Source organism: Oncorhynchus mykiss, chromosome 5 (assembly GCF_013265735.2).
Source record: "Oncorhynchus mykiss isolate Arlee chromosome 5, USDA_OmykA_1.1, whole genome shotgun sequence".
Taxonomy (NCBI): domain Eukaryota; kingdom Metazoa; phylum Chordata; class Actinopteri; order Salmoniformes; family Salmonidae; genus Oncorhynchus; species Oncorhynchus mykiss.
The window spans coordinates 42,603,429-42,628,469 of record NC_048569.1 but is presented as its reverse complement, the minus strand read 5'-3'; the positions used below and the strand labels follow the sequence as shown (position 1 = coordinate 42,628,469).

The window sequence follows — 25,041 nt, the reverse complement described above, 5'->3', positions numbered from 1 at the left end:
AACATGGAAAACGAGCTCCGGACTGGATATACTTCTGGGCGCACATGCGCACTAGGCAAATTCAGGAAATGCCCTGATATCAGGAGCTGTTATATAAAAGTTATATTAAGCAATTCAGAGACTGAAACGAATACACCGGATGACAAATATTTAAGGATCGAATCGATATACATTCCCGGAATCAGCTGTAAATGTAAATAGTAAAACAAAGCTTAAAACGATGTTTGAAAAGGCGTACTCCTACTCCTCACTACTGATGTTGCAAATGCAGTCTCGGACATTCTGATTGGAGAGAGCCAGTCAGATGACACTCTTTGCGGATGACGTTGGCTTATAGGTTTGTTCGCAGTTTCGGACGGAGAGGAAGTGTCGGGACAGGTAATACGACCATTATTTTGTATTTGATATTGGTTAAAATAAGCAAGCTAGTTGAAAATAAGGTGATCGATAATGTTTGATTGATAACATCTGAAATGTTTTGTCCCTTGCCGTTTGAAAATTGCTACAGTAGCCAACTAGTTTACTGCATGCCTTGTTGACAACCAGAAGAGGGAAGCTTTTTTTTTTTGTTGACAAGCTAACGTTAGCTAGCTTAACACAACACAGTTAGTTAGCCAACGTTAGGCCAGGGCCAAGCGTTTTTCCAAGTTCCATCTACAAATAAAAATGTTATCTTGTGAAAATACACGCACTAATAATCAGCTATATTGACTAACGTTACTGTTATCGTATCGGGACCAATCGTTTCTACCTTCAGACCATCACATCAGGCTGCTGAATAGCCACCACTAACGTTAGTCAGCTAAGTTAGCTAACGCGTTACCTGCTCTCCCCTGCTATTCCCCCACAACGGATTTTTACTCTGCCCGTACCCAAACGACATTCATCAATGTTGCAGTTATTAATATGTGTATTATTGATATTTATTTATTTTTATTTATTTTTTTCACTTGGCCCTTACAAGTACAACCCCTCAAGGGTCACTCTGCCCCCCCCCCCCCCCTATTATCAGCAATTTCCACCTCATCAAGTCTTTACTCTGCCTCCATCCCCAATGGACATGCTTATTTATTCGTCACTGCCACAGTTATGATGTGTGTAGTTATATTTCTCTCTTTACCGTTTTCATGATTTGATTTCACTTGTTGGAGCGCTACCCTGCAATCACACCTGGAACCCTGTACATGTGACTATTAAACAACGAATCTGAATCGTAAGTTAGCTAAATTTTTGCTTGGGTGCAATTAGCTAGCAAGCTAATGACGTCATGAAAATAACTTTGTAACCAAGCAAGACAACATTGGGAAGCCGGTTGCAGTAATTATTCAGCTTGCTAGCTAACAAGCAACAGTATTGCTTATTCCGTTTCAATCAGGGCCGTCTAGTTAGCGCCATAATCTAGCTAAATGTTTGTTTACCATTAGCTGGCTATTAAATCATGTTGCACCTTAACGCAAGTAATGTTGCTGGTTACCTCCACAAGGCATGCATGATGATGATGATGATAATAATAATGCATGTTCTGTTATGCAACGATATGTTAACAAACTTAACCACTGGAAGGCCCAGAAAATTGTCAGACACCAGTCAGCCAAGTCATAGACTGTTCTCTCTGCTACTGCACGGCAAGCAGTATCGGAGTGCCAAGTCTAGGTGAAAGGCTCCTTAAACGCTTCTACCCCCCCCCCCCCCCCAAGCCATAAGACTGCAGAACAATTAATCAAATGGCCACCTGGACTATTTACATTGAACCCCCTCTCCCTATTTACACTGCTGCTACTTGCTGTTTACTATCTATTTACCCCTACCTGCATGCAGTGGTGTAAAGAATACTTTAAAGTACTACTTAAGTCGTTTTTTTTTGTTATCTGTACTTTTAAGTTACTGTTTTTTGACTACTTTTACTTCACTTATTTCCTAAAGAAAATAATGTACTTATTACTCCATACATTTTCTGACATCCAAAAGTACTTGTTACATTTTTAATGCTTAGCAGGACAGGAAAGTGATCCAATTCACACACCTATCAAGAGAACATCCCTGGTAATCCCTACTGGCTCTGAAGTGGAGGACTCAATAAACACATACTTCATTTGTAAATTATGTCTGCGTGTTGTAGTCTACCACTGGCTATTTTGTAAATAATACAAATAAAAAAAGAAAATTGTCCCGTCTGATCTTAAGCAATTTGAAATGATTTATACTTTTGATACTTAAGTATATTTAAAACCAAATACTTTTAGATGTTTACTCAAGTAGTATTTTACTGGGTGACTTTCACTTGTCATTTTCTATGAATGTATCTTTACTTTTACACAAGTATGACATTTGGGTACTTTTTCCACCACTGCCTACATGTACATGGGGCGGCAGGGTAGCCTAGTGGTTAGAGCGTTGGACTAGTAACCAAGTTCAAATCTCCGAGCTGACAAGGTACAAATCTGTCTTTCTGACCCTGAACAGACAGTTAACCCACTGTTCCTAGGCTGTCATTGAAAATAAGAATTTGTTCTTGACTGACTTGCCTAGTTAAATAAAGGTAAAATAAATGTACAAATTACCTTGACTAACCTGTACCCCCCCCCGCACATTGACTCGGTACCGGTACCCCCTGTATAGAGCCTCGGTATCACTTATTTTATTTTTGTACTTTATTTAAAAACATTTTGTTACCCCTTTTCTTGAACTGCATTGTTGGTTAAGGGCTTGTAAGTAAGCATTTCACAGGAAGGTACCTGTTGTATTCGGCACATGTGACAAAACATTTTATTTGAACCCAGCCAGAGATATATCATAATTTCTTTGGATAATTTCGTAGCACTGCTGGTAGTACTGAATTTTATGGTGTATATACATTTATTATATTATATACCTTTTCCATTTATCTCCAATTTTGGTCACATTTGTAGATGAACAAGAATTTTAGCAAGACCATGACGGTTTACTTTTCTTTCATGCCATGTTAATCATATTTGAGTGTTTTCGCTTTCCTTTGACAACATTTCCAGACAGATTTTAAGTGTAAAGAAGCCCACCACAACCGTAATGGCTTGCAGCAATGTTTCTTGTATCTTTACTGTGCTGTATTTTGTATGGATCAAAGCTCAAAGTTGCAGTTACTCACCCTCCCCTCTTTTCACACAATTTGTCTACTTTCAGGTTTCGATTAAACCATCAGTCACTCTGTTTGCAGCTTTTAGTTTTGAAGCTGTGTATTTCAATGTTGTTATTTCCTCTCTCTCTAGTGATGGGTCAGGAAGCTGGCAAGCCAGCCTGGCCCAAACCGGCTGTTGGATATCACACAATAACAGGAAGGAGATACGGCAGGAGGCATGCATACGTTAGCTTCCGTCCAACCTCTGCCAAGCACAGGAACCCAGCCAGTGTGGAGGATTGGCCAGCTACGGAAATGGACGGTGTTCACAGAGCGCATTCCATACGTACGTTCACGGTGCAAATACATCTATTATGCTCCATCTCAAGTCCCATTTGCAGTGCATTGATTAGCCAAGGGACAAGATGTAGGCTATTTGAGTCTGAAGAGCATATTTTTCTCTTTCAAGCAATGATACAGGTCTATATTTCTGCATGTTAGCAATGATAACAAGGTCGGCAAATCAATGAAAGTTGTGTTTATTGTTTTTGTGACATCATCCATGGCAGACCATTAAGCCGATTGTGTAGGGTATTCGGCAGCATGTGAGTGAGTACTGCATAGCTTGAGGTTTGGATTGATTTATCCTGTGACATGGAATGCAGTGTGAGCAAGCAGCTAAGCCTATGAATCCCTTATTCTGCTTTTTAATAAAATATGTCTGCTTGGAGCTGCTGCACGCTATATCTGTATTCAGAAAACAAGGACTGCTCTTTTCTGTCTTTGCTCTATTGTCTCTCTCTTCCTTTCTCTTTCAACAAGTGTAATCATTGTGTATTGACAAGTCATGGTAGATGTTTTGGTTGTGTTTTATTTAGCTGTGACTAAATGCCTCCCTCTCCTCCTCTAGCTTCAAAAGGGAACATGTCCTCGACGCTTCACACCAGCTTTCCTGTGTCATCGAGTTCGGTTCGCCCAGAAGTAAAAGCTAAATCTGGCAAAGATCCTCCCCACAAGAAACAGTTAACTTCTAGGAAGCCATCGGAAGCCCTCTCCGTCCATTACAAGAAACTAAAGAGTGACCAACCTGTAGCCTGTGACCAGGACCAAAATGTCTTGAAGAAAAGTGCTGAGGCCAGTGCGTGGCCTATCTCCGAGGACAGTAACCCATCTAATTCTAGCGTATTGAGCTTTGTAAATATTGATGCTTATGAGCCGGACAGTAGTGGAGGCGAGGAGGAGGGGCAGAGCTCCGACCTGTCTCATGGTCTCCAGAAAAGACTGGATGACATGATCTTCGAGCTGGGCAAGGAGTTTGACTATCTCAGCGGTTTGCACTCGTATTTGTATACAAAATCGTGTGAAGGGACGGACTGTTCCCTCAGAGACACTGAGTCAGTGAAAGATTCTAGAACGGATCCTAAATCCGACTCAAACACAGAGGAACCCCCTCCTGATAGGAATATATTGGAACACAACGCAACAGATCACATGGAAAACGGCACTGAGGACCACCATATACCAGATGACCTAGCAGCCGGTGGCTCTCCCATCGGTCCCAAAGGTCCTGCTGAGCCGGGGAACGACAACCAGAGAGGGACACAGTCGGAGATGGTGGTGAGGCCCAAAATTCGTAAGCAAACGAGTGAAACACACCTGGAGAAGAGGAAGAGTTCTCACCGCGAGGAGGTAGACTCTGGCTTAGCCAAGCAGGCCAGCAAGACCAAGTGTGTGTCTGCACCTCCTTTCTTTCTGACGCAAACAGAAAGGCCAAACCAGGAGATGCTCTTTGATTTTCCTCAGACTGAGTCGAATGGGTTTAGCCCTATAGAGAGGTGGCGTGAACATGGAGATGCTGGTAGCAAAATTCATTCAGATGAGGAAGATGAGATCTGGGAAGATCTGGAGGATTTCAATGAGACGTGTGCTCCTTTCATGAAGGCTGAGGAAAGGTATTGTAATACACATTTTGTTTTACATAGTACATTTTTGTTATTGGTCTTGGAGCCTAGTAAAATATGACAAAACTCACAGTGAGTGTGTGTGTATACGGTCAGTGAAATCTAATCATAAGGATTGGATTGCGGTGATGGGGAAACGTCAGTTAAACATTAGCAGTATAGATTGTCTGCACTTGGGAGTTATTCATAAAAGTAGACCGGTCATTTTCGAGATCTCTGAGCCATGACATTGCAACTCGCAATATTATTAAGCCTTTCTGGGAAAGTGTGTGAATACGAAGCTCTCTGTTGTCCTGATAAAGTATTAACTGGAGATTGAGGAAGCAAAGGTTGCTCGCGAAGGTCTTGTGTTTACTGCTAAGACCTCTGCTAGCGGATTGGTTGGTGTTTACTAGGAGGAAGTGTGTGTGTGTGCGTGCGTGTTTACACATCCGTGCGCGTGTGTATCTGCAGCTCGGAGTGCAGCGAGGGGGAGTGGGCAGCCTCGTGGACGTCGGACTCTGGCCTGGAGACGGAGCGTCAGAAAAGCTGGGAGACTCTGCCCGGCCTGGACGAGCTGCACATCAGCAACAGCAGCAGTCTGGAGGACGTACCCGAGCTCAGCCTGCCCCCTGCGTAAGCGCCATAACACATGCCTTATATACAGTTTACTCCTGATAAATACACCATGATGATACAGGCCTTGTACACAGTTCACTCCTGATAAATCCTGATAAATCAATTGCTTGAGACTGGTCTAAATGCATATGCACTAACCTGGAGCAAGGCAGACATGAGTAATTATCTGGAGTAGTTAAATAGAAACTATTCAAATTGAGACTGGGGACCACTGCACTTAGACTTTGCATTCATCAGTCAACTGTATGTATATAGAATTTCATTGGTAAGCACCGCCAGCCCTCAGATGCACATCTCCATGTGTGACTGCTGTGATGTTGAACCAGGGTGTGGACTGGAATGACGATTAAGCTAAGTGCCACAGCAGCACACTGTGTCCAAGCAAGGTCTTACATTAAATCCGTTGAGGCAGGCTGAATCATTCCCGTGGATATTGATTTTGATGAGTTAAGTAGCTAAGATGTACAGTAGCTCTGGCTTGTTTGCATATGTGTGTAGCTTGATAAATAGCGAGTTGCATAGCCTATGTTTTCTAGTACATACACTTTTTATTATTTTCAGTTGCAAGGTGAAAACTTGGTTTGCCACAATGAAAATCAGTGTTCCTTATTGGACAAGTTCCTCCCCGTTTCAGCCCCTTCTCTTCTGTCTGGCGCCCAATGAACATAGCCCTTGTGTGTGCAGGGAGCCTCCACCTTTGGAGGAGGGGGAGATTCCTTGGTTGATGTACAACGGAGAGGCGGGCAGCAGTAGTGACGAAGACCCCGATGGCATGAGTCACTTTGTCCACCCGGGCCTCTTCATCCTTGACGGCAACAACAACCTGGAGGATGACTCCAGCATGAGCGAGGACCTGGACGCTGAGTGGAGGTGGGGGGAAACATGAAGCTTTCTACTCCAAATTGTGAGAGTTGCACTGTGTGTCCAAAACATTAGGAGCACCTTCCATGACAGACTTTCCAGGGGGTATGGTAAGTGCCAGGCGCACCGGTTAGAGTGGGTCAAGAACTGTAACACTGCTGGGTTTTGTCACGCTCAACAGTTTCCCGTGTGTATCAAGAATGGTCCCCCACCCAAAGGACATCCAGCCTGTTTGACACAACTGTGGGAAACATGGGACTCAACCATGACTCTTTCGACACCCTGTAGAGTTCATGCCCCGGCGAATTGAGGCTGTTCTGAGGTCAATATTAGGAAGGTGTTCCTAATGTTTTCTACACGGCGTGTATAATTTAAGGCTCTTTTGTAGTTCGAGGCTATTCTCATTGACAAATATTTTAAGGGGAGGCAGCTTGACAGGTTTCTAATTTACATACTTTGGAACACTTTTCAATTTCCAGTACATCCTTGCCTAACCTTTGGTTGTGGCTGGCAGTAAGCTTGCAAACTATTCAACGAATGTGAGCAACTTTTCCTCAAAAACATATTGGGTTCACATTAATAATGCTACCAAACCATATTACAGCCTTGAATAATGTGCAGACAATGACAGTTTATATTTTCTTGTTCGTACAAGCGTTAGCTAAATGTAGCTTGCAAGACAATAACACTGCTAGCTAGCAATGTTAGCATTACCCCTCTCACATGAATATACATGTACGGTTTCAGCGTATTAAAGTTACCCGAGAACAAACCCAGCTTTATTTAATCAATATCGTGGAAGTTATTGTATGAGGTAAATGCAAAATTGTGACTGAGAATGTTGATGATTCCCCTGGAGTTCTTGCCTGGGCAGTGGGTCAGAGCAGCCAGTGGGGGAACACTGTTGAGCGTCCCTTAGGGATACGGTGGCAATTTCAGAATGTAATTCAATAAAACAAGCAGTGGCAATTTTTTTTTTTAGCATGTAAATCTTGGTGGGGAAAACTCCCCATTATTATTTAGTTTTTTTAGATGGGTGCTATTTGTTCAGCACTTTTTGAAATCCACAGCGACAGAATTTAGAACATGGGCTGTTCTGAATTCTGGGGGCTCCTGAATGGCGCTGCGGTCTAAGGCCCTGCATCTCAGTGCTAGAGGTGTCACTAGAGACCCTGGTTCGACTCCAGGCTGTATCGCCAGCCGTGATTGGGAGACCCATAGGGCGGCACACAATTAACCCAGCGCCGTCCGGGTTTGGCCGGAGTAGGCGGTCATTGTAAATAATAATTTATTTTCAACTGACTTACCTAGTTAAATAAATACAAAAAATGCCAGAAAAGCCATAACACAACACTAAACAATACATTCATTGCACAATAACGGTGACAAACGGTGCCCACCAAACTGTTAGGACCTACATAAAGCTGTCCCAACAGAGGAGCTTTATTTTCAGCACCATGGAGTGAATCCTTACCACTACTACATCAGTGGAGCCTTGTCTGGCAGCAGAACCGTTCATTCAGCCTCATTAAAATGTGGTTTCTCCTGACAATTGATCTGTACCAACTATGTCATAAGGGGACACCGAGCGGATAAGAGGCAATCCAGAATTTCGATTAAGACATTAATGAGCGAAGTACAGTACACATTTCCCTGGCACATTACATTTATGCAGTAGCATATAAGTCATTTTTGGACTCGCCTTACTGTGCTCACTTGAACAGTAAGGTGGTGCGGCGGTCCTTCTTGTGGGCAAATCGTGTCATCAAAGTCTGGCATTCTCTGGATTCATGTTGCGTTCAAGACAACTGGGAAATCGGAAAAAAACAAGGTTGAATCATGACGCCGGGGATCTTCAGGTCGAAGCTCTAGAAAGTGGCCCGAGTTCCCAACTTGGAATTCCAAGTTGGTTGACCGTTTTTAAGCGTCCCCCCCCCCCCCCCCTTTTTTTACATCTTTTTTTATTTCCCAGTTGTTTTAAACTCATTGAAGTCTAAGACTTACAAGTTTCCAGGAGTTTTGAACGCGGCAGAAGTCATGCTGGATTGACAACATGGTATTCAATGTATTCAACCTTTTCTGGCCCATGGTGTCGACTGTTTTTATACTTTTTAAGCTTTGAAAAGAGACACTTAAACCAAGACTTGGACCACAAGCGCTATGCACCGAATAGCAGGCTAGTGATTGCTTTGCCACGCTTGTAGTTAGCTACTGATTCCTTCCAAACTACTCATTGTTGAATATTCGACTTCTAACTTGTAATGTTTATGTCCAATGGCCGACGAGCACCGATACATTTTATCTCTAATTTCTCTGCCCCACCTGCCCTGAATGATGGGTTGCCACTGGAAACCAGTCTCAAATATAGTGATAATGTCTATATTACATTTCAGCTGTTTCAAAAACATTGCTATGCTATTAGTATTTCTACTGTATGAATTTTGGACTCAGCTAGACAATTCTGTTTCTACTGCCCTGCTGGACATTTGCCCCCCTCTAAGCGAGTGTCTTGCGCATCCCTCCAGAGGCAGTGTTCAAGACCTGAGAATTTCTCAAGTTTGAATTATAGCCATGTCTGTCGAGAAGCAATGCATCTCGAATTTCTTGAAATTCTCATCATAGAAAATGGATGCTTTGTTTCCCGGAGGTGGGAATATTTGCCTGTACTCTGTTGACTTTCACAACATGGTAGTTTCACTTCCTAAATGTAAGCTGTATGTAAAGCCAGGAGTTTTCTCTGACCCTGTGAACTGACCAGGAAGAATTGACATGGTATGCTATTGTTATGAGAGAAATCAGCACAATTCAATGCATTTTGTTTGGCTTCATCTTAGGTTGCTAGATGACTTTGGAGAGGGCTTTGGGATGGCTCAGGCTATTTCCTATGTGGATCCTCAGCTCCTCACATACATGGCTCTTGAAGAGCGCCTTGCCCAAGCTATGGAGGTAAGGCCCAAGTCCTAGACTCTTCAAGGGACAGCGACTGCACTGCTGCGTAGTCACAATGGGATCTCATTCTAGAGCACCTGGTTAAATTCTGCATGATATATATATATATATACATATTTTTTAAATGATGATCGTCTCTAAATGGTGAAACTAGTGAAAATACAGTGTGGTTACTGTAACATTTTTGCAAGTTTGTTTCACTTACGGTCATCCTAAAATGAAATATGGAATTATTTTTTCCATTTGTATGTTCTGCTACTTTCCTTGATTTGGACAATATGTGTTACTACATTAGACAAGCTCACGTTTTGAACACATTGAATTGGGGGGAATTACACATTATTTTTGTTAGTATAAAAGTTTAATAATCATGATGTATTGCTTAAAACAGATCAATGTCTTTGATTTTGTACCTTTTTTATTTAATTTGTCATTTTCTAATTTAAAAGGACAGACTAGAGAACAATTCTGGGCGGCCTCTATAAAAGTGACACACCAATACACGGATTTGACAAACTATCACTGAGATAGCAGCCAACCGTTGTCACTGTTGATATCCTGTTGCGGGTTGTGATTCATTGAGTGGTTTGTTCCATTTTCTGTGATGGCAGCCTCCCAAAATGTACGTCTGCCATTCCAAAATATAGATGGAACCCTTTTGTATAATGCATGTTTAAACAGCACATACAACCCAAACGTTTTGCCCCCCGCTCTATTGGTTTTCATGTGTAATTGATATGAGTGATTTAACAAAAGTATTGCGTTGGCATCAGTTCAGCTGGCTGTTTTCTACCAGTGAATTATACATTTTTCAAACCGTGTGTTTTTTGTTGTTGAGCTGTGCTAGTTTTTATAGGACGTGCAACCGGATTTTCCCCTCTCCACTCGCTCTATTGATTTCAATGTGATATCTATACGAGTAATCAACAAAAGTATTTCCCTTAATTTATTTGCAACACCCTTATCAAAATCTAACACTTTAAAATGTAGCCGACAGTCTTCTGCAGGTTGTTCTCTAACCAGTGATGTAAAAAAATATCTCCAGTTTCCATTTTTTTGGGGAGGGGGGGTTAGTTTCAACTTTGCATACAATCTGATTTCCCCCCTAATCGACATTTGATTTTATTGCCACATCAATTTTTTTAATTTTTTGCATATGCAGTTTATGGGGCTAGTTTTAATAAAATATGAGTAATCTGATTACTGTTGTGGCACATGTATGGGTAGGTTGTACGTTTTTATGTTTAGGTTTTCAATATATCACAAACTGTTTCTGTGTATTGACTATTGATTTGGACACTTCAAAACAGTGTTTTGACTTTGGGCTATTTATCAAAAGTTCTTGTCAACAGGAAGCAGAACGGGTTAATTTTCACCTTGTTTCAGAAATATGAATGGAACTTTCACCATTCATTTCCAATGGGATTCTACCTAATCAGGTAAAAACTGCTGAATGAGTCGATGTGCTGTGATTTTTATTTATTTTGATCATTGGGAAATCATGATAACTGGTTTGCTTTGCCTACAATGACCCGAGTCACTTAAGTTAAGTGCAGACGGAAGCATCTTAGGACCATATCTGTTAAACACCATTCCATCTCTCAAAAGGTTTGCGTCAAATGTGCATTTCAAGATGGTGCCACCCTACGTTGACAGACCGTGTTGCGGTCTTGTACAACATCGAGACACATTCCTAAAAAAATGTGTAACTACCGCGTAGGGACGTTGGCACCTAATGTTCTTCTGTTTGGTTCACAGGCGGCTTTAGCCCACCTTGAGTCTCTGTCCATCGACGTGGAGCAGGCTCACCCTCCTGCTACAGAACAGATCATCGAGTGTCTGCCTCAGATCACCATATTGGAGGACCACAGTGGTAAGTTCACAGTGGTAGGGCCACATCTTGTCCTAACAGACTAGCCCTTCCCTTCGCTCCTTTTTGAATTGGCTGTATTGTTAATGTGTGCAATTGCCCACTTTGCATTGGGGGGGGAATGGAGATTGTCACTCTTTCTGGGTGTAAAGTAGCTAAATACGGCTGAAGGTGCAATACTGTAAAGAATTCCATTCATTGGTCAATGTTGAAATTCCGAATGACCTTTGAAAATGCTCAAGCAAAGCCATATTTTCAGTGGTGGAACGAGTAAGATTAGTTGTTTTAATTTGGCATGCACTAATTACTGTAATAGGCCTAGGTAATGCTGTGCTTAATACCAACACGATGAGTGCCTTTTGTATCAGAATAAAAATAAAACATGTAGCCTAATTAGTGGGACTATCCACTCTGTAAATCCCCAACCTCGGTCTTTAGTCAGTTTTACCATTAGCCAACCAGCAGTCCAGTCCAGACTAACTGTCTGAAAGTCAGAAATTAGCTACTAATATATTATATATACAAAGTATGTGGACACCTTCAAATTAGTGGATTCTGCTATTTTAGCCACACCCGTTGCTATAGGTGTATAAAATCGAGCACACAGCCATGCAATCTCATTGGGAGCTTCATGAAATGGGTTTCCATGGTCGAGCAGCCTAAGATCACCATGTGCAATGCCTAGTGTCGGCTGGAGTGGTGTAAAGCTCGCCGCCATTGGACTCTGGAGCATTGGAAACACGGTCTCTGGAGTGATGAATAACGCGCCACCATCTAGCAGATTGATGGAGGAATCTGGGTTTGGCGAATGCCAGTAGAACACTACCTGCCCCAATGCATAGTGCCAGTTTGGGGAGGAGGAATAATGGTCTGGGGCTGTTTTTCATGGTTCGGTCTAGGCCCCTTAGTTCCAGTGTAGGGAAATCATAACGCTAGAGCATACAATGACATTCTAGACGATTCTGTGCTTCCAACTTTGTGGCAACCGTTTGGGGTAGGCCCTTCCTATTTCAACATGACAGTGGCCCTGTGAACAAAGCACGGAAATGGTTTGTCGATCGTTGTGAAGAACTTGACTGGCCTGTACAGAGCCCTGATCTCAACCCCATCGAACACCTTTGGGATGAATTGGAACGCCGACTGCGAGTCAGGCCTAATCTCCCAACATCAGTGTCCGACCTTACTAATGCAAGTCCCTGCAGCAATGTTCCAACATCTAGTGGAAAGCCTTCCCAGAAGAGTGGAGGCTGTTATAGCAGCATAGGGGGGAGCAACTCTATATTAATGACCATGATTTTGGAATGAGATCTTTGAGGAGCAGGTATCCACATACTCTTGGCCACGTAGTGGTATAAAGACTTTAAGCTCTGTTTATTAGTCTGCGAACTCTGCCAGAAAATGGATCATAAAAAAAGGTGTCACAATCTCTCAACACATCAACGCGTTCCCCATGGCAGTATCCCGCTGCTACAGAGCCGATGTGGTGCCACGACAGGAAGTAACTGTAAAGCAATGCATAATGAAACTGGGAGAGGGGGAAAGAACATTTTCATGCACTGGCGCCGCGTCAAGTTTATGACACGCCAGGCGTCCTCGGGAATAAATCACGGAATGCAGGCGTTGAGGGAAGATGGCCGCCATTCGTCATGCCATGTGTCGGAGTGTACAATTCCATCTGTGTGCACGTGGATCTAGCGATTCGAACGTGAATGCTTGGGGCTGTGAATACAAAACAGTGTGGTTGAGGCTGGGGATGTAGAACATGAAGTGATCGATGACGCGGCGCCGTTCTCTGACACTGACAATTAGTACTTCCTGTGTGTCTCCGTGTCAGTATCACTGGGCCTTTCTCGGCGTCTCTTTTTATAGCCTTTGTCCTTTCGCTATGCATCCCTCAATCTTTAGCCTTGCCTTTCTCTCTCCCTCTAGGGCAGGAACAGTGCTGTGCCATCTGCTGTTGTGAGTACGTCAAAGATGAGATTGCAACCCAGTTGCCGTGCCACCACATGTTCCACAAGATCTGCGTGACTCTCTGGCTCCAGAAGGTGTGTGTGTGGATAATTACTTATTTTGAAGTCTTACATTTTTTTTTTTTTTTAAGTAAACTAACCTTGCATGTAATTTAAATGATGGTGGCAGTCTAGCACCTGGTCTGTGATTTGACTTATGGTATCTTCTCTCTAGTCTGGGACTTGCCCTGTCTGTCGTCACGTCCTGTTGCCTGTTGTCGCTGAGACCCCTGCACCCACCTCGTTTGTGTCGGATCAGTACATCCCTCCGTCCAATCACAGCGCAGCCGGAACACGGTGAATCCACAGCCATAAGAGGCCTCTAACGCTTAAATTAAAATTATTACTTTTTCTGTCACTGCCTCTCTGCAATTTAGCATTTCATGAGGTTTATTTAGTTCTGCACATGTTAACAAGTTCCATGTCTGAGAGTGACAGTTCAGGCTTATTTTCTGAGAAAATATTATGTGTAATCAAGTTGTTTTAATGAAGGATAGGAAATTGCAATTTGTTTAGCCCAGATTTTTGTTAATGCATTTTACATGCACTTTTTTTTTTATACAGATGAAAGCACTGCTTATTATGCACCTTATTGTACTCATTTTGTTTCCCGTGTTCAATAAAGGCTGTAGTGTGGGCAAGGCTTTGTCTTCAAGAAGTCTATCAAAATAATAACTTCCTTACTCAGTTTGTATAAAAGCCATTTATACGAGGGAAAGATTAGGCACCACACCATCTCTCATACAATTTACCCACTTGTAAGCCTCTGGTTGCCTGTTGAATGAAAAAATCAGGATCAAATATTTGTATTCTGAAAATGGACTTAAAAGATTATGGTTTGTTGAAATTCATCTCTGCACCTCCCCAAACAGAACACTTCAGAGATTGAATTCAAAGAGCCAAGAGAGATTTATTGCAAGTACACAGTATTAAAAAAAAACAGGACATGAGATTTGATTATTAACAAGGGGAAAACAGTTAAGGACATTTTTCAATTCTTACTCTGAAGTGGGGTAACCGTGTAAAATTAATTTGAGAATTACTTAAATCCAGTGCATTGTCCACTTTTTTTAAATATATATATATATATTTTTTTTTTACTTTAGTGTCTTTATTAAAAGGGAAGCATGTTGAGCTAAACAATGAACACAACAGGTACTAGTGTGCCTTTTCTGATAGTGTCTTTAACATGGCCAAAGGTGCAATCAAAATATATAAAAGGTCTCTATTGTGGCAATAAATATCCCAGCCCTTTAAATTAGTCTGACACAGACTCAAATATTAGCAATATACTTTAGGAAAAGCGCTCAATAACGCACATACTTTGGAATGCTGTAAAGTTGGCCTTGGAGTAAATAAACAATGATACAGCACGAGGCATTCACATTGAATTGTGAAGCAGAATTACAGTCACTAAAAAAAACATGAGTAACAAAAGAAATTACAATTCCATTCAACACCGATGTAATAATGGTTTGCATATCATGCATTGGCCAGTAGTGTAGAGGTGAATCTCCAACTACGCAACTACACTTTGCATGAGAATAATACAAATAGAAAACAAATTCTATAAAAACAAAACACTGGAAAATATCTTAATACACTAACGAGATACAAAATGCTGAGGATACTATTTTAGTGTCTCAAATAAATAAAAGGGTTACTAAAAAGGTGTATGCCTTAAATTTGTTGAAACAGAAATATATTGAGCTCAACCAGTAGTTATGATGTAAGCACCCATTTCATTCTACAACTTTTTTGTTATTAAAGACCATGTTAATAAAAAAAATAAACGTACAAATCAATGTTTTTTTGGGGGGGTTTACAACTAAAGCTGTAACGCAAGAAAACCAATCTGGAGGTAATTTGACTGGAGAAACCACTGAATAACTGTTACTCCAGTCTACAAACGGCAACCCATTTACCATGTAGTGCACTACATGGTAAATAGGATGTCATTGGAGAGACAACAGACGAGGTCATGACAGTTTGACATTGTATACAGAGGATAGGAAACGGGAGGATCTTTCCAAATATCTTTTATACATACTAAAAATGTACAAATGAATCATGCAGACGCAAAACAGACAACGTTTTCTTTATCAAAATAAACCATTGGAAGAAACAATCCTAAAGAGTGACCTACATTTGCATGATTGCATTTTTTTCTCAGATTAGTATTAAAAAAAAACAATGTAGAAAAAGGTTATAGCATCTACAAGTATTTACAAAATACAGGAAGAGGAATGTTTGTAAAATTCGAAAGACAAGAAGTGAGATGGATGGATGTGATGTTTAATTCACAGAAGATGCTTTTAAAAAGACACACACCTGGACTGTCAGCACAAAATGGCAAGGAGCTTGGCTACATGAAGTCAACATGGCAGCCTTAGAGGAATGACCGAATACAGAAGCGACTGGAATAGCTAATTCACTAAAGAGCCAGGAAAAACTGGAGCCCATAGTTATTGACTAGGCCTAGGGGCTGAATTCAATCTGTGTTGCGGTAAAGCATGTTTTAAATTTAAAAGGCAACATTCCTGGTAAACGCTGCATATGTCGGCTCAATTAAAAATGATCTTTACATTTCAATCACGCCATACCGCCGATCTTCTGCGAATCAGATTGATTCGAGCCCTAGGTCCCAGAGTTTTATCTTGTCATGATGCATGGTCAGATAAAACTGGCCCTAAGTATACTTAATAAACTAGTTCACTGTACATTACTGAATGCAATGTCAACGATTTACAATTGTGTTTCACCAAAAATAATTGTCTGTTTGAAGTAGAAAATACCACAAATGAATGCATGGAGTTCCTTAACTGTCATGGCTAATGTAACAGCGGACTGTTTTTGACACAAAATGCGAAACGTCAGACAGTACAGTTACGACACATTCTAATTTTCAGATCATACAAAACTATTGAGGTTGTAACAACTGACCGAGACCAATACTTAGAAATGAGGCAGCAATCTGGAGGGTCTTTAAATTAAATAATTCAAAGTAAAATTGTATTAATTACAAAACTTAGACATTCATTCACTTTATAATTAAGGCAGTATTATTGCAATATTTCTGCATTATATAGCCTGAATAATTATAGGAAAGTGGTGTAACAAATTGCACTCATCCTTATGTTAAACTGAAAAGGTTTCCGAGATTGAATGGTGTGAGTGAAGAGAATACTTGATCTTTGGAAAGACATTGTAGCTGATCTCAAAATCATCACAAACAAGACTTTCAGCTAGAAGTATTTCTCTTCCTGGAAAGTCGAAAAGTCAAGCTTGAGACATACAATAATAACCCCCTAGGTATGATCTGCTGGTAAAGAGAACAACAGAACACTCATATGCAATCTGTCTAAAGACTGAAATGAGCTACAGAGTGCATCTACCTTTTCTGTCTGTTTTGGAGGTTGCACAGCTACACGAAACCTTTTTCACGTCCTCATAAACCATGCTACCTTAACAGGACCAAACTCAGGGCCCTAAAAAAAACAAAAAAAAAACATTTGGAAAACGTTCATTATTGTGGCTATGAATGAATGATGAGCAACAGCAGAAGTCATACAGTAAACTCAAAGTATTGGGACAGTGACACATTTGTTGTTGTTTTGGCTCTGTACTCCTGCACTTTGGGTTTTAAATGATACAATGACTGAGGTTAAAGTGCAGACTGTCAGCTTTAATTTGAGGGTATTTTTTTAATCCAAATTGAGAGAATCGAAATTACAGTACTTTTTGTACATAGTCGCCCCATTTTAGGGCACCAAAAGAATTAAGACAGTAAAAAGTTAAGTATTTTGTCCCATATTCATAGCACACAATGTCTACATCAAGTTTGTGGACGCATTTCCTGTTTAATGTGGTTGTTTCAGATTATTTTGGGCCCAATAGAAATGAATGGTAAATAATGTATTGCGCCATTTGAGTCACTTTTATTGTAAATATGAATATAATTTGCTTCTCAACACTTCTGTATTAATGTGGATGGTACCACGATTACAGATAATCCTGAAGGCACAAATATAATTTGTATCATTTGTCACTGTCCCAGTACGGTTGGAGCTCACTGTACGCGCAACGGAGCATGATCGTGTTATGTATTTTACACATAATCTTTCCAAGTTTGCATGGTTTTGCTCCAAAATACCTGAAGTTTACTGAGGTTCAGTAAGCGGTGAAAGAAAGGAAAAGGAATAAAAGAACACCAGGTTTAAAAAGAAATACGGTCGTATTTTGACAATGATCCAAGCGAAGCAGAGACCTCTCTCCTCGATAATGGCTCAAAACAGTTGCATAGGCAAATAACACAGTGATTTTGTGACAAAGTATAAACCGTAAATACAATCAAGACAAGTAGCATCAAGGACGTAACGTTCTGTGGTGTTTACTTGGGGTTGTAAGGGGATGATTCCCTGGAGGTGATGCATGACTTGGTCCCCCCTTCCCCTACCTGGGTGCTATTTTTTCTTGACCGAGGCCAGTTCTTTCTGAAGGTCGGCAAACTTCGGCCGGATTTCAGGCTTGTACTCCCAGCACTTCTGCATGACTTTGTAAACCTCATCAGGGCACTTTTGTGGACAGGACATTCTGTAGCCTAAGATGGGGGTGAAAGACAGACACACTTTCAGTGAACTTCCTAGGATGGATCGAGGCAGGATAATCAGGGGTATAAGGTTGGAAAACAAATTACCAACCAATGCGGTTCTCTTCACGACTGGCCAAATCCAATGCATGAGGACTCACTCGATGGTCAATGCATAATTATGGTGGCGTAGTCTTTTGAATTCCCTCATTACCTTCAGTTTTATACCTAATTAGTACACCGTTCATTCATTCTTAAAGACTGTTACCAGTCAGAAATGCCTTCATCAGACCACTAATGGTCATATGTGGTGTCCGATATCATTAGCAAATCTCTAGAAACAGGCAAAATCATAAGATACAATCGGTTAAACAATCTTGTCAAGGTAAAAAATAAATAAAAAGAGGCTCCAACAAAATATTGGAGCACATACTCCTCTGGCCACTGGCCTAAAAAAATCAACAACAGAGGAGTTGGCTAAAGCACAAACGGATCCGGCTACCAAGCTAACACAGATATTCTGTCAGACAAGGAAATCAAGACGACACTCTGAACCTTCGGAGGGACGTCTCCTTACCTTTCTCCACTTGCTCTCTGGCCTGCTGGTTGGTCATCCCAGGGTAAGGACACACTCCGAGACTAAACGTTTCCCATAAGAGGATCCCATAGCTCCACACGTCACTCTCCGAGCTGTATCTCCCTGGAACAACAACAACACTCTCAGTATTGGAGAAGAAATGTGGTGACATGTTGGGGATGTTGTGTCATCAAAAAGCTATGCTACCTTCTGCAGACTTCAAATCATATACTCCCTAAATACCAACTACTGTAGTTGCATTTAGCTGGGTTAGGCCAGTGTAATGGGGTTAGGCCAGTGTAATGGGGTTAGGCCAGTGTAATGGGGCTAGGCCAGTGTTATGGGGCTAGGCCAGTGTTATGGGGCTAGGCCAGTGTTATGGGGCTAGGCCAGTGTTATGGGGTTATGGCCAGTGTTATGGGGTTAGGCCAGTGTTATGGGGTTAGGCCAGTGTTATGGGGTTAGGCCAGTGTTATGCGGCTAGGCCAGTGTTATGCGGCTAGGCCAGTGTTGCTGTTAAGCACATAATGACAAATCTATTTGGAGGTTTGATAACGAAATTGGTGAAAAAGTAAAGCCACGCAGTTTTACCATAATTTAATGCCTCTGGAGCCGTCCACTTGATGGGGATCTGTTTGAGCCCGGACGACGAGTATATCCCATCATCCTCTTGTCTCGACATCCCAAAGTCGCTGATCTTCAGCAGGTTGCTCTCTCCCACCAGACAGTTCCTGGCAGCCAGATCCCTGTGGGAGACAGACGGAGCTACAATATCACTTTACGTGAACGAACAGTCACTCATGACCACAACATTTAACAGGCATTTCAACGGAAACCATTGCTCTCAGAGAAGTATTAGTCAATAGTTTCTATACCATGACAAGACTGGCAACATAGCGTTCAGCTAGATAGCCGTTCTCGCCGTTATTTGCTGCCCGCCTCAACATCTCCATCAAACAAGCAATTTATGCGCACGCACAGACACATTGGGTGCAGTAGCTAGATCAGAATATTTACAGAACAAAGTGAATGGATGTAGTGGTAGAGCCTGCTGATCGTGACAGATGCTAGCCATATGAATAACCATTTTAATGTACATATTAACAATGGGCCATTCAATAAATGACTTAAATAGTAGGCAAATCAGGACACCTAAAAACACATGTACATGAGTCGGGACAGACGGGGATCTCAACTACTACGGTACATGTAGGTTAAAGGTCACCATACTGTCTGTAAATCAGATGATGTGAACATTTATAATCTACAAAGAGAAAACTCATCCAACAGATAGTTTGGGCCCTGCTGCAGGTGGATGGGATGACCCTGTACCATCTCTGTGTGTGTGTGTATACACAAATCACAGGTTTGTGTGTAAGTATGCGCAAGAGTGTGTGCATGCGGCATGTTCAAATTGAGCCCTGTATCCCCCCGTTTCAATTGCACTGTGAGGAGGACTACAGATACTCAATATAAACTCAGCAAAAAAAGAAAAATCCCTTTTGTAGGACCCTGTCTTCCAAAGATCATTCGTAAAAATCCAAATAACTTCACAGATCTTCATGGTAAAAGGGTTTAAACACGGTTTCCCATTCTTGTGGAACGGTCGTTAAGACACTAACAGCTTACAGACGGTAGGCAATTAAGGTCACAGTTATGAAAACTTAGGACACTAAAGAGGCCTTCCTACCGACTCTGAAAAACACCAAAAGAAAGATGCCCAGGGTCCCTGCTCATCTGCGTGAACGTGCCTTAGGCATGCTGCAAGGAGGCATGAGGACTGGAGATGTGGCCAGGGCAATATCTTGCAATGTCTGTGCTGTGAGACGTCTAAGACAGTGTACAGAGAGACAGGACGGACAGCTGTGGCAGACAACGTGTAACAACACCTGCACAGGATCGGTACATCCGAACATCACACCTGCGGGACAGGTACAGGATGGCAACAACAACTGCTCGAATTACACCAGGAACGCACAATCCCTCCATCAGTGCTCAGACTGTCCGCAATAGGCTGAGAGAGGCTGGACTGAGGGCTTGTAGGCCTGTTGTAAGGCAGGTCCTCACCAGACATCACCGGCAACAACGTTGCCTATGGGCACAAACCCACCGTCGCTGGACCAGACAGGACTGGCAAAAAGTGCTCTTCACTTACGAGACGTGGTTTTGTCTCACCAGGGGTGATGGTCGGATTCGCGTTTATCCTCGAAGGAATGAGCGTTACACCGAGGCCTGTACTCTGGAGCGGGATCGATTTGGAGGTGGAGGGTCCGTCATGGTCTGGGGCATCATCGAACTGAGCTTGTTGCAATTTCCATGCTGTGCGTTACAGGGAAGACATCCTCCTCCCTCGTGTGGTACCCTTCCTGCAGGCTCATCCTGACATGACCCTCCAGCATGACAATGCCACCAGCCATACTGCTCATTCTGTGCATGATTTCCTGCAAGACAGGAATGTCAGTGTTCTGTCATAGCCAGCGAAGAGCCCGGATCTCAAACCCATTGAGCATGTCTGGGACCTGTTGGATAGGAGGGTGAGGGCTAGGGCCATTCCCCCCCCGAAATGTCCGGGAACATGCAGGTGCCTTGGTAGAAGAGTGGGGTAACATCTCACAGCAAGAACTGGCAAATCTGGTGTAGTCCATGAGGAGGAGATGCACTGCAGTACTTAATGCAGCTGGTGGCCACACCAGATACTGACTGTTACTTTTGATTTTGACCCCCCTTTGTTCAGAGACACATTATTTCATTTCTGTTAGTCACATGTCTGTGGTACTTGTTCAGTTTATGTCTCAGTTGTTGAATCTTGTTATGTTCATACAAATATTTACACATGCTAAGTTTGCTGAATATAAACGCAGTTGACAGTGAGAGGACGTTTCTTTTTTTGCTGAGTTTATTTTTCAAAGAACTTCTCCTGGCGTTTCTGCTGACTGCCAGCACTAAGCCGCGGAGTTGGGCCAAATTAGGCTGTCACTCAGGGGCACTGGTCCCGGTGAGATAAGTAAGAGCAATGCACCGGAGATGATTTGATAGACCCGCTGTGCTAAGAGAAATGTAAGACTGATTGCAGCAGCAGCAGCACCTCACTTTCTCTTGCTATCACTATCTGGCTTGGTGGAAATAGTTTTCACCTGAAAACACAATCTCAAATTAGCCAGCATAGAGAAATGGCTCAGAGCTCAAGGTGTTACTATCAAAGCTGATAGTGTTGTAAACCATGTTAAGCAGCGAGAGATCCATGTTGTCCTCTCACATATCTTACTTCGGGGGGAGGGGGGGGGGATCATGGAATTGTAGTTAGGTTTGAAAATGGAGTGGGCTTGCTGCTAGGGCAAGAGGTTTCATGTATAAAATGTTGTACCATTAACAGGACCCATGAGTAAAAATAAGAACAGCTGAACTGAAATTCTGTTCAACGCATGGACAATCTCTTGAACGTTAGACAGATAGGTCTATTTGGTTGGAATACTCGATGCAGAATAATGAACATACAGCACACGTAAACCAATACCTGTGGATGCAGTTTTTGAGCTCGAGGTAAGCCATTCCTGCAGCAGCATCTAAAGAAAACTTCACCAGCTGTTTGGTCTTCAGGTCTTCCTTCTTCTTCCGGAGGAACGACAAGAAGTCCCCTCCTTCCAATAAGATATCAAAATCTATGTTCAGAATTGTAACATTCGGGGGGGGGGGACATCAACGGAGTTATGTCCCAAAAAAGTTTGTTTCTGTATGGCAGTACTGTACGCTACTGGACTTACCTGACACGAGCTCCATCACAATGTAAATAGGCTGCCGTTGTGTGCAGACGCCTATCAGCTTCACAATGTTGGCGTGGTCATACTGCTTCAGGATCCTGTAGCAGCAACATTTGACAGTACGAGACAGTTACACATTTGTCAGAACTCTAAAACACCAGACTAAAAGTTTGTTCAGGTAAATACATGTCAAATATGAGTGAACAGATGTTTCTAGGCACTTAAAAAAGGGACCTGCGACTGATGGCGGACATTTCCCTCCACTATATTGCAGGATATATTGCTCCTCTCACCTGGCTTCTGATAGGAACTTAATCTTCAGCTCCTGTGGAAGATCCTCTTTACATGTCTTGACTGCCACAGGAGTCTTGTCCCGCAATGTTCCTTTGAATACCTCACCAAAGTTGCCCTAAGAACAAAGAAAGAAAAACAGAGATACAGTAACAAAAGTTTGTTTAGTATATATTAATTTAACAACCAAAAAACAACCACCTCTGTCCTACAGGTGTGGGGAACACAAAGAGGATATCCAAAACCCACTAACTTTGCCAAGGAGCTCTCCAAGAAGAACATCCTCATGGTTGAGTATCCATTTTTTATCCTACGAAAGATGGAACAAAACACAGGCAATGTAAACACCAAATACAAAACATCCACACACACACACACACACACACACACACACACACACACACGCTACTGTGTAACAAAGCATCGACTGACTATTTATTGTATGATCAAAATTCCTATAAAACCGAGAAACAATTACTTCAGCCACAAAAACCTTGATGCCTCAAAAACATTTTCACGGAGCAAGAAAATAATGGTCCAGCTAAACATAACACATTCCAATGGCCAGTCTCATTGAATAAAAATAATGATCCAATCTTCCAAGTGCGATGTGGTGCCTAATGGGAAAATGTCACCGCTTTGCCATGAAGTGCTCACAAAAAGACTATTTAAAAACACTTAGTGTTCGGCGGCTTCAGCAGACCCAATACAGTAGTAATGACAACAACCATTAACCCTGTGTTCGTAATGGCTGGGGCAATTAAAACACCATTATGTTCAACACCAACCGGGTAGCTTAGGAGGACTCTAGCACTTCTTTATGATTAAACCTGGCTATTGAAAGTGTTGACTTATTTCCCTCTATCGAGAAAACGCCAGGCATATTGGATCCAGTTGCAGCACATAGCGGATATTAAAATACATTTGCACTACGAGCCTATACATGAGAAATGTGCCGTGAAAGATGTCATACAGGTCAGGAAACCAGAGGTTAACAGCGTCAATGGCTAAAATAGCCAAGGAATCTTTTGGAGCACATTATGATCAATGTAATTTAATACAGAGGACTGAAAAGCCCGATTGGAGTATGTTTCATTAAATTGTGGCAAGTGTAGTTAGAACTTAACCTCCAGAAAGATGTTCAACTGTGATCACAGCACAGTACTTATTAAAACTGAAATATTTACTTGATTTCAGATTCTCACTATATTTCAGGATATGGCCATAACCTGCGGAACAAAACATCAAATAACGCTGAGATGATGCGGTATGTCAGAACGTCGGAAAATCAATCAATTAAAAGTCGCGAGTACCAGCGGTAGATAGTGGATGTGTACATAATGAGTCTCAGTGAGAGAGCCTGTAAAAAAGTAATGCATCTCAAATGAAGGACTTGGTGAAAACTGACTGAAATGAGAGCCGAGTACAAAAGCACCACGGCAGTCATACAAACCGATGTATGTTTATTCCGTGACTCAGTTTGGTAGAGCGTGGCGCTCGCAACGCCAGGGTTGTGGGTCTGATTCCCACGAGGGACCAGTATGAAAATGCATGCATGCACTCACTACCGTTAGTCGCTCTGGATAAGAGCATCTGCTAAATGACAAAAACTTTATGAAAATGTAAATAAGAACTTCAGAACCTTTAATATCATGATTTAGGGCCAGGAGTCGGGGCCCTATTCGTAAGGTACAACTAGGACTAATAGTTATAGAGCCTAGACCACTGATGTCGCTGAAAACGACTTGAGACGTGGGTGTTGCTTGCTATCCTTTTCCTGTTTTGGAAGCATCAAATGTAAATGTGAATGCTCATTTTGAAATTGACGGGGCTTATTTCTGAACGTCTATTAGCCTAACACCAGACGCTTCTGGACAACCTGACCGTATTAACGAGTTTTACAGTGTGCCATTAAAAGGCCTCCAAGTGAGCTCGATGGCTGTTGTAATAATTACATTTCCCATCCCTGTTGGGACAACTCCCACTGACTTCTGATCTACATCACATGGTGAATGAACATGGATATGAGAGAAAATGTTTTACCTTGACGACTGGGTTTAAAAGCACCACCCCTGACTTCTTGGTAATGACTTGCTTTGTGGTGTAATGGTGTTCAATTAACTGAGGAATGGTCGGGAAGCCAGTGCCTTCAAAACGATACTGGTTCTGCGGACAAAGAGCAGAAAGTAGGTATAAAAAAAAAAGAAAGACTTGTGCAAAGCCAGAACAGCTCATTGGCCTTACCCCCAATCCATCTCCGTAATGCTGAGTACCATTTTGGTACGACTCGGCTGGGGATTAAACTCCCAATCTTCCAATCTCAGGGAAGACACTAACTGCAAGGCTACTGACTTAGTCATTAATGCATTCAAAATATTTGCTAATCATCATCTTTCGTTTTTACGGAAACCTTATAACTTCACAAGCAATTACTAACAGCATTACTTGTGACTGCCTTCGGAATC

General features: G+C 42.0%; 3 protein-coding genes across 5 annotated transcripts in view; 1 reads left to right on the top strand and 2 right to left on the bottom strand.

Annotated features, from left to right (window-relative positions):
- Positions 1-3,143, bottom strand: part of LOC110523878 (alpha-mannosidase 2) — a 78,045-nt gene extending 74,902 nt beyond the window's left edge. The window contains exon 1 of the mRNA XM_036977593.1: positions 3,125-3,143. The gene's annotated coding sequence lies outside the window, so the exon portion shown is untranslated. The remainder of the gene's footprint in view (positions 1-3,124) is intronic.
- pja2 (praja ring finger ubiquitin ligase 2) lies at positions 125-14,005 on the top strand. The gene is made up of 9 exons (XM_021602982.2): positions 125-378; positions 3,246-3,440; positions 4,005-5,046; positions 5,509-5,670; positions 6,358-6,543; positions 9,369-9,480; positions 11,242-11,356; positions 13,283-13,398; positions 13,538-14,005. Exons 1-9 carry the CDS (start codon positions 321-323, stop codon positions 13,661-13,663), a joined length of 2,112 nt encoding a protein of 703 aa, XP_021458657.2. The 5' UTR covers positions 125-320; the 3' UTR covers positions 13,664-14,005.
- A 247-nt stretch (positions 14,006-14,252) lies between these two features.
- fer (fer (fps/fes related) tyrosine kinase) overlaps positions 14,253-25,041 on the bottom strand; it is a 35,468-nt gene continuing 24,679 nt past the window's right edge. For all 3 annotated transcript variants that reach the window (XM_021602980.2, XM_021602981.2, XM_036977594.1), the window contains 8 exons: positions 24,620-24,742; positions 22,830-22,886; positions 22,579-22,694; positions 22,289-22,383; positions 22,042-22,165; positions 19,119-19,273; positions 18,528-18,650; positions 14,253-17,962 (listed from right to left, as the gene is read on the bottom strand). In XM_021602980.2, coding sequence (XP_021458655.1) covers positions 17,826-17,962; positions 18,528-18,650; positions 19,119-19,273; positions 22,042-22,165; positions 22,289-22,383; positions 22,579-22,694; positions 22,830-22,886; positions 24,620-24,742 — 930 coding nt within the window. In that variant the 3' untranslated portion in view covers positions 14,253-17,825. The remainder of the gene's footprint in view (positions 17,963-18,527; positions 18,651-19,118; positions 19,274-22,041; positions 22,166-22,288; positions 22,384-22,578; positions 22,695-22,829; positions 22,887-24,619; positions 24,743-25,041) is intronic.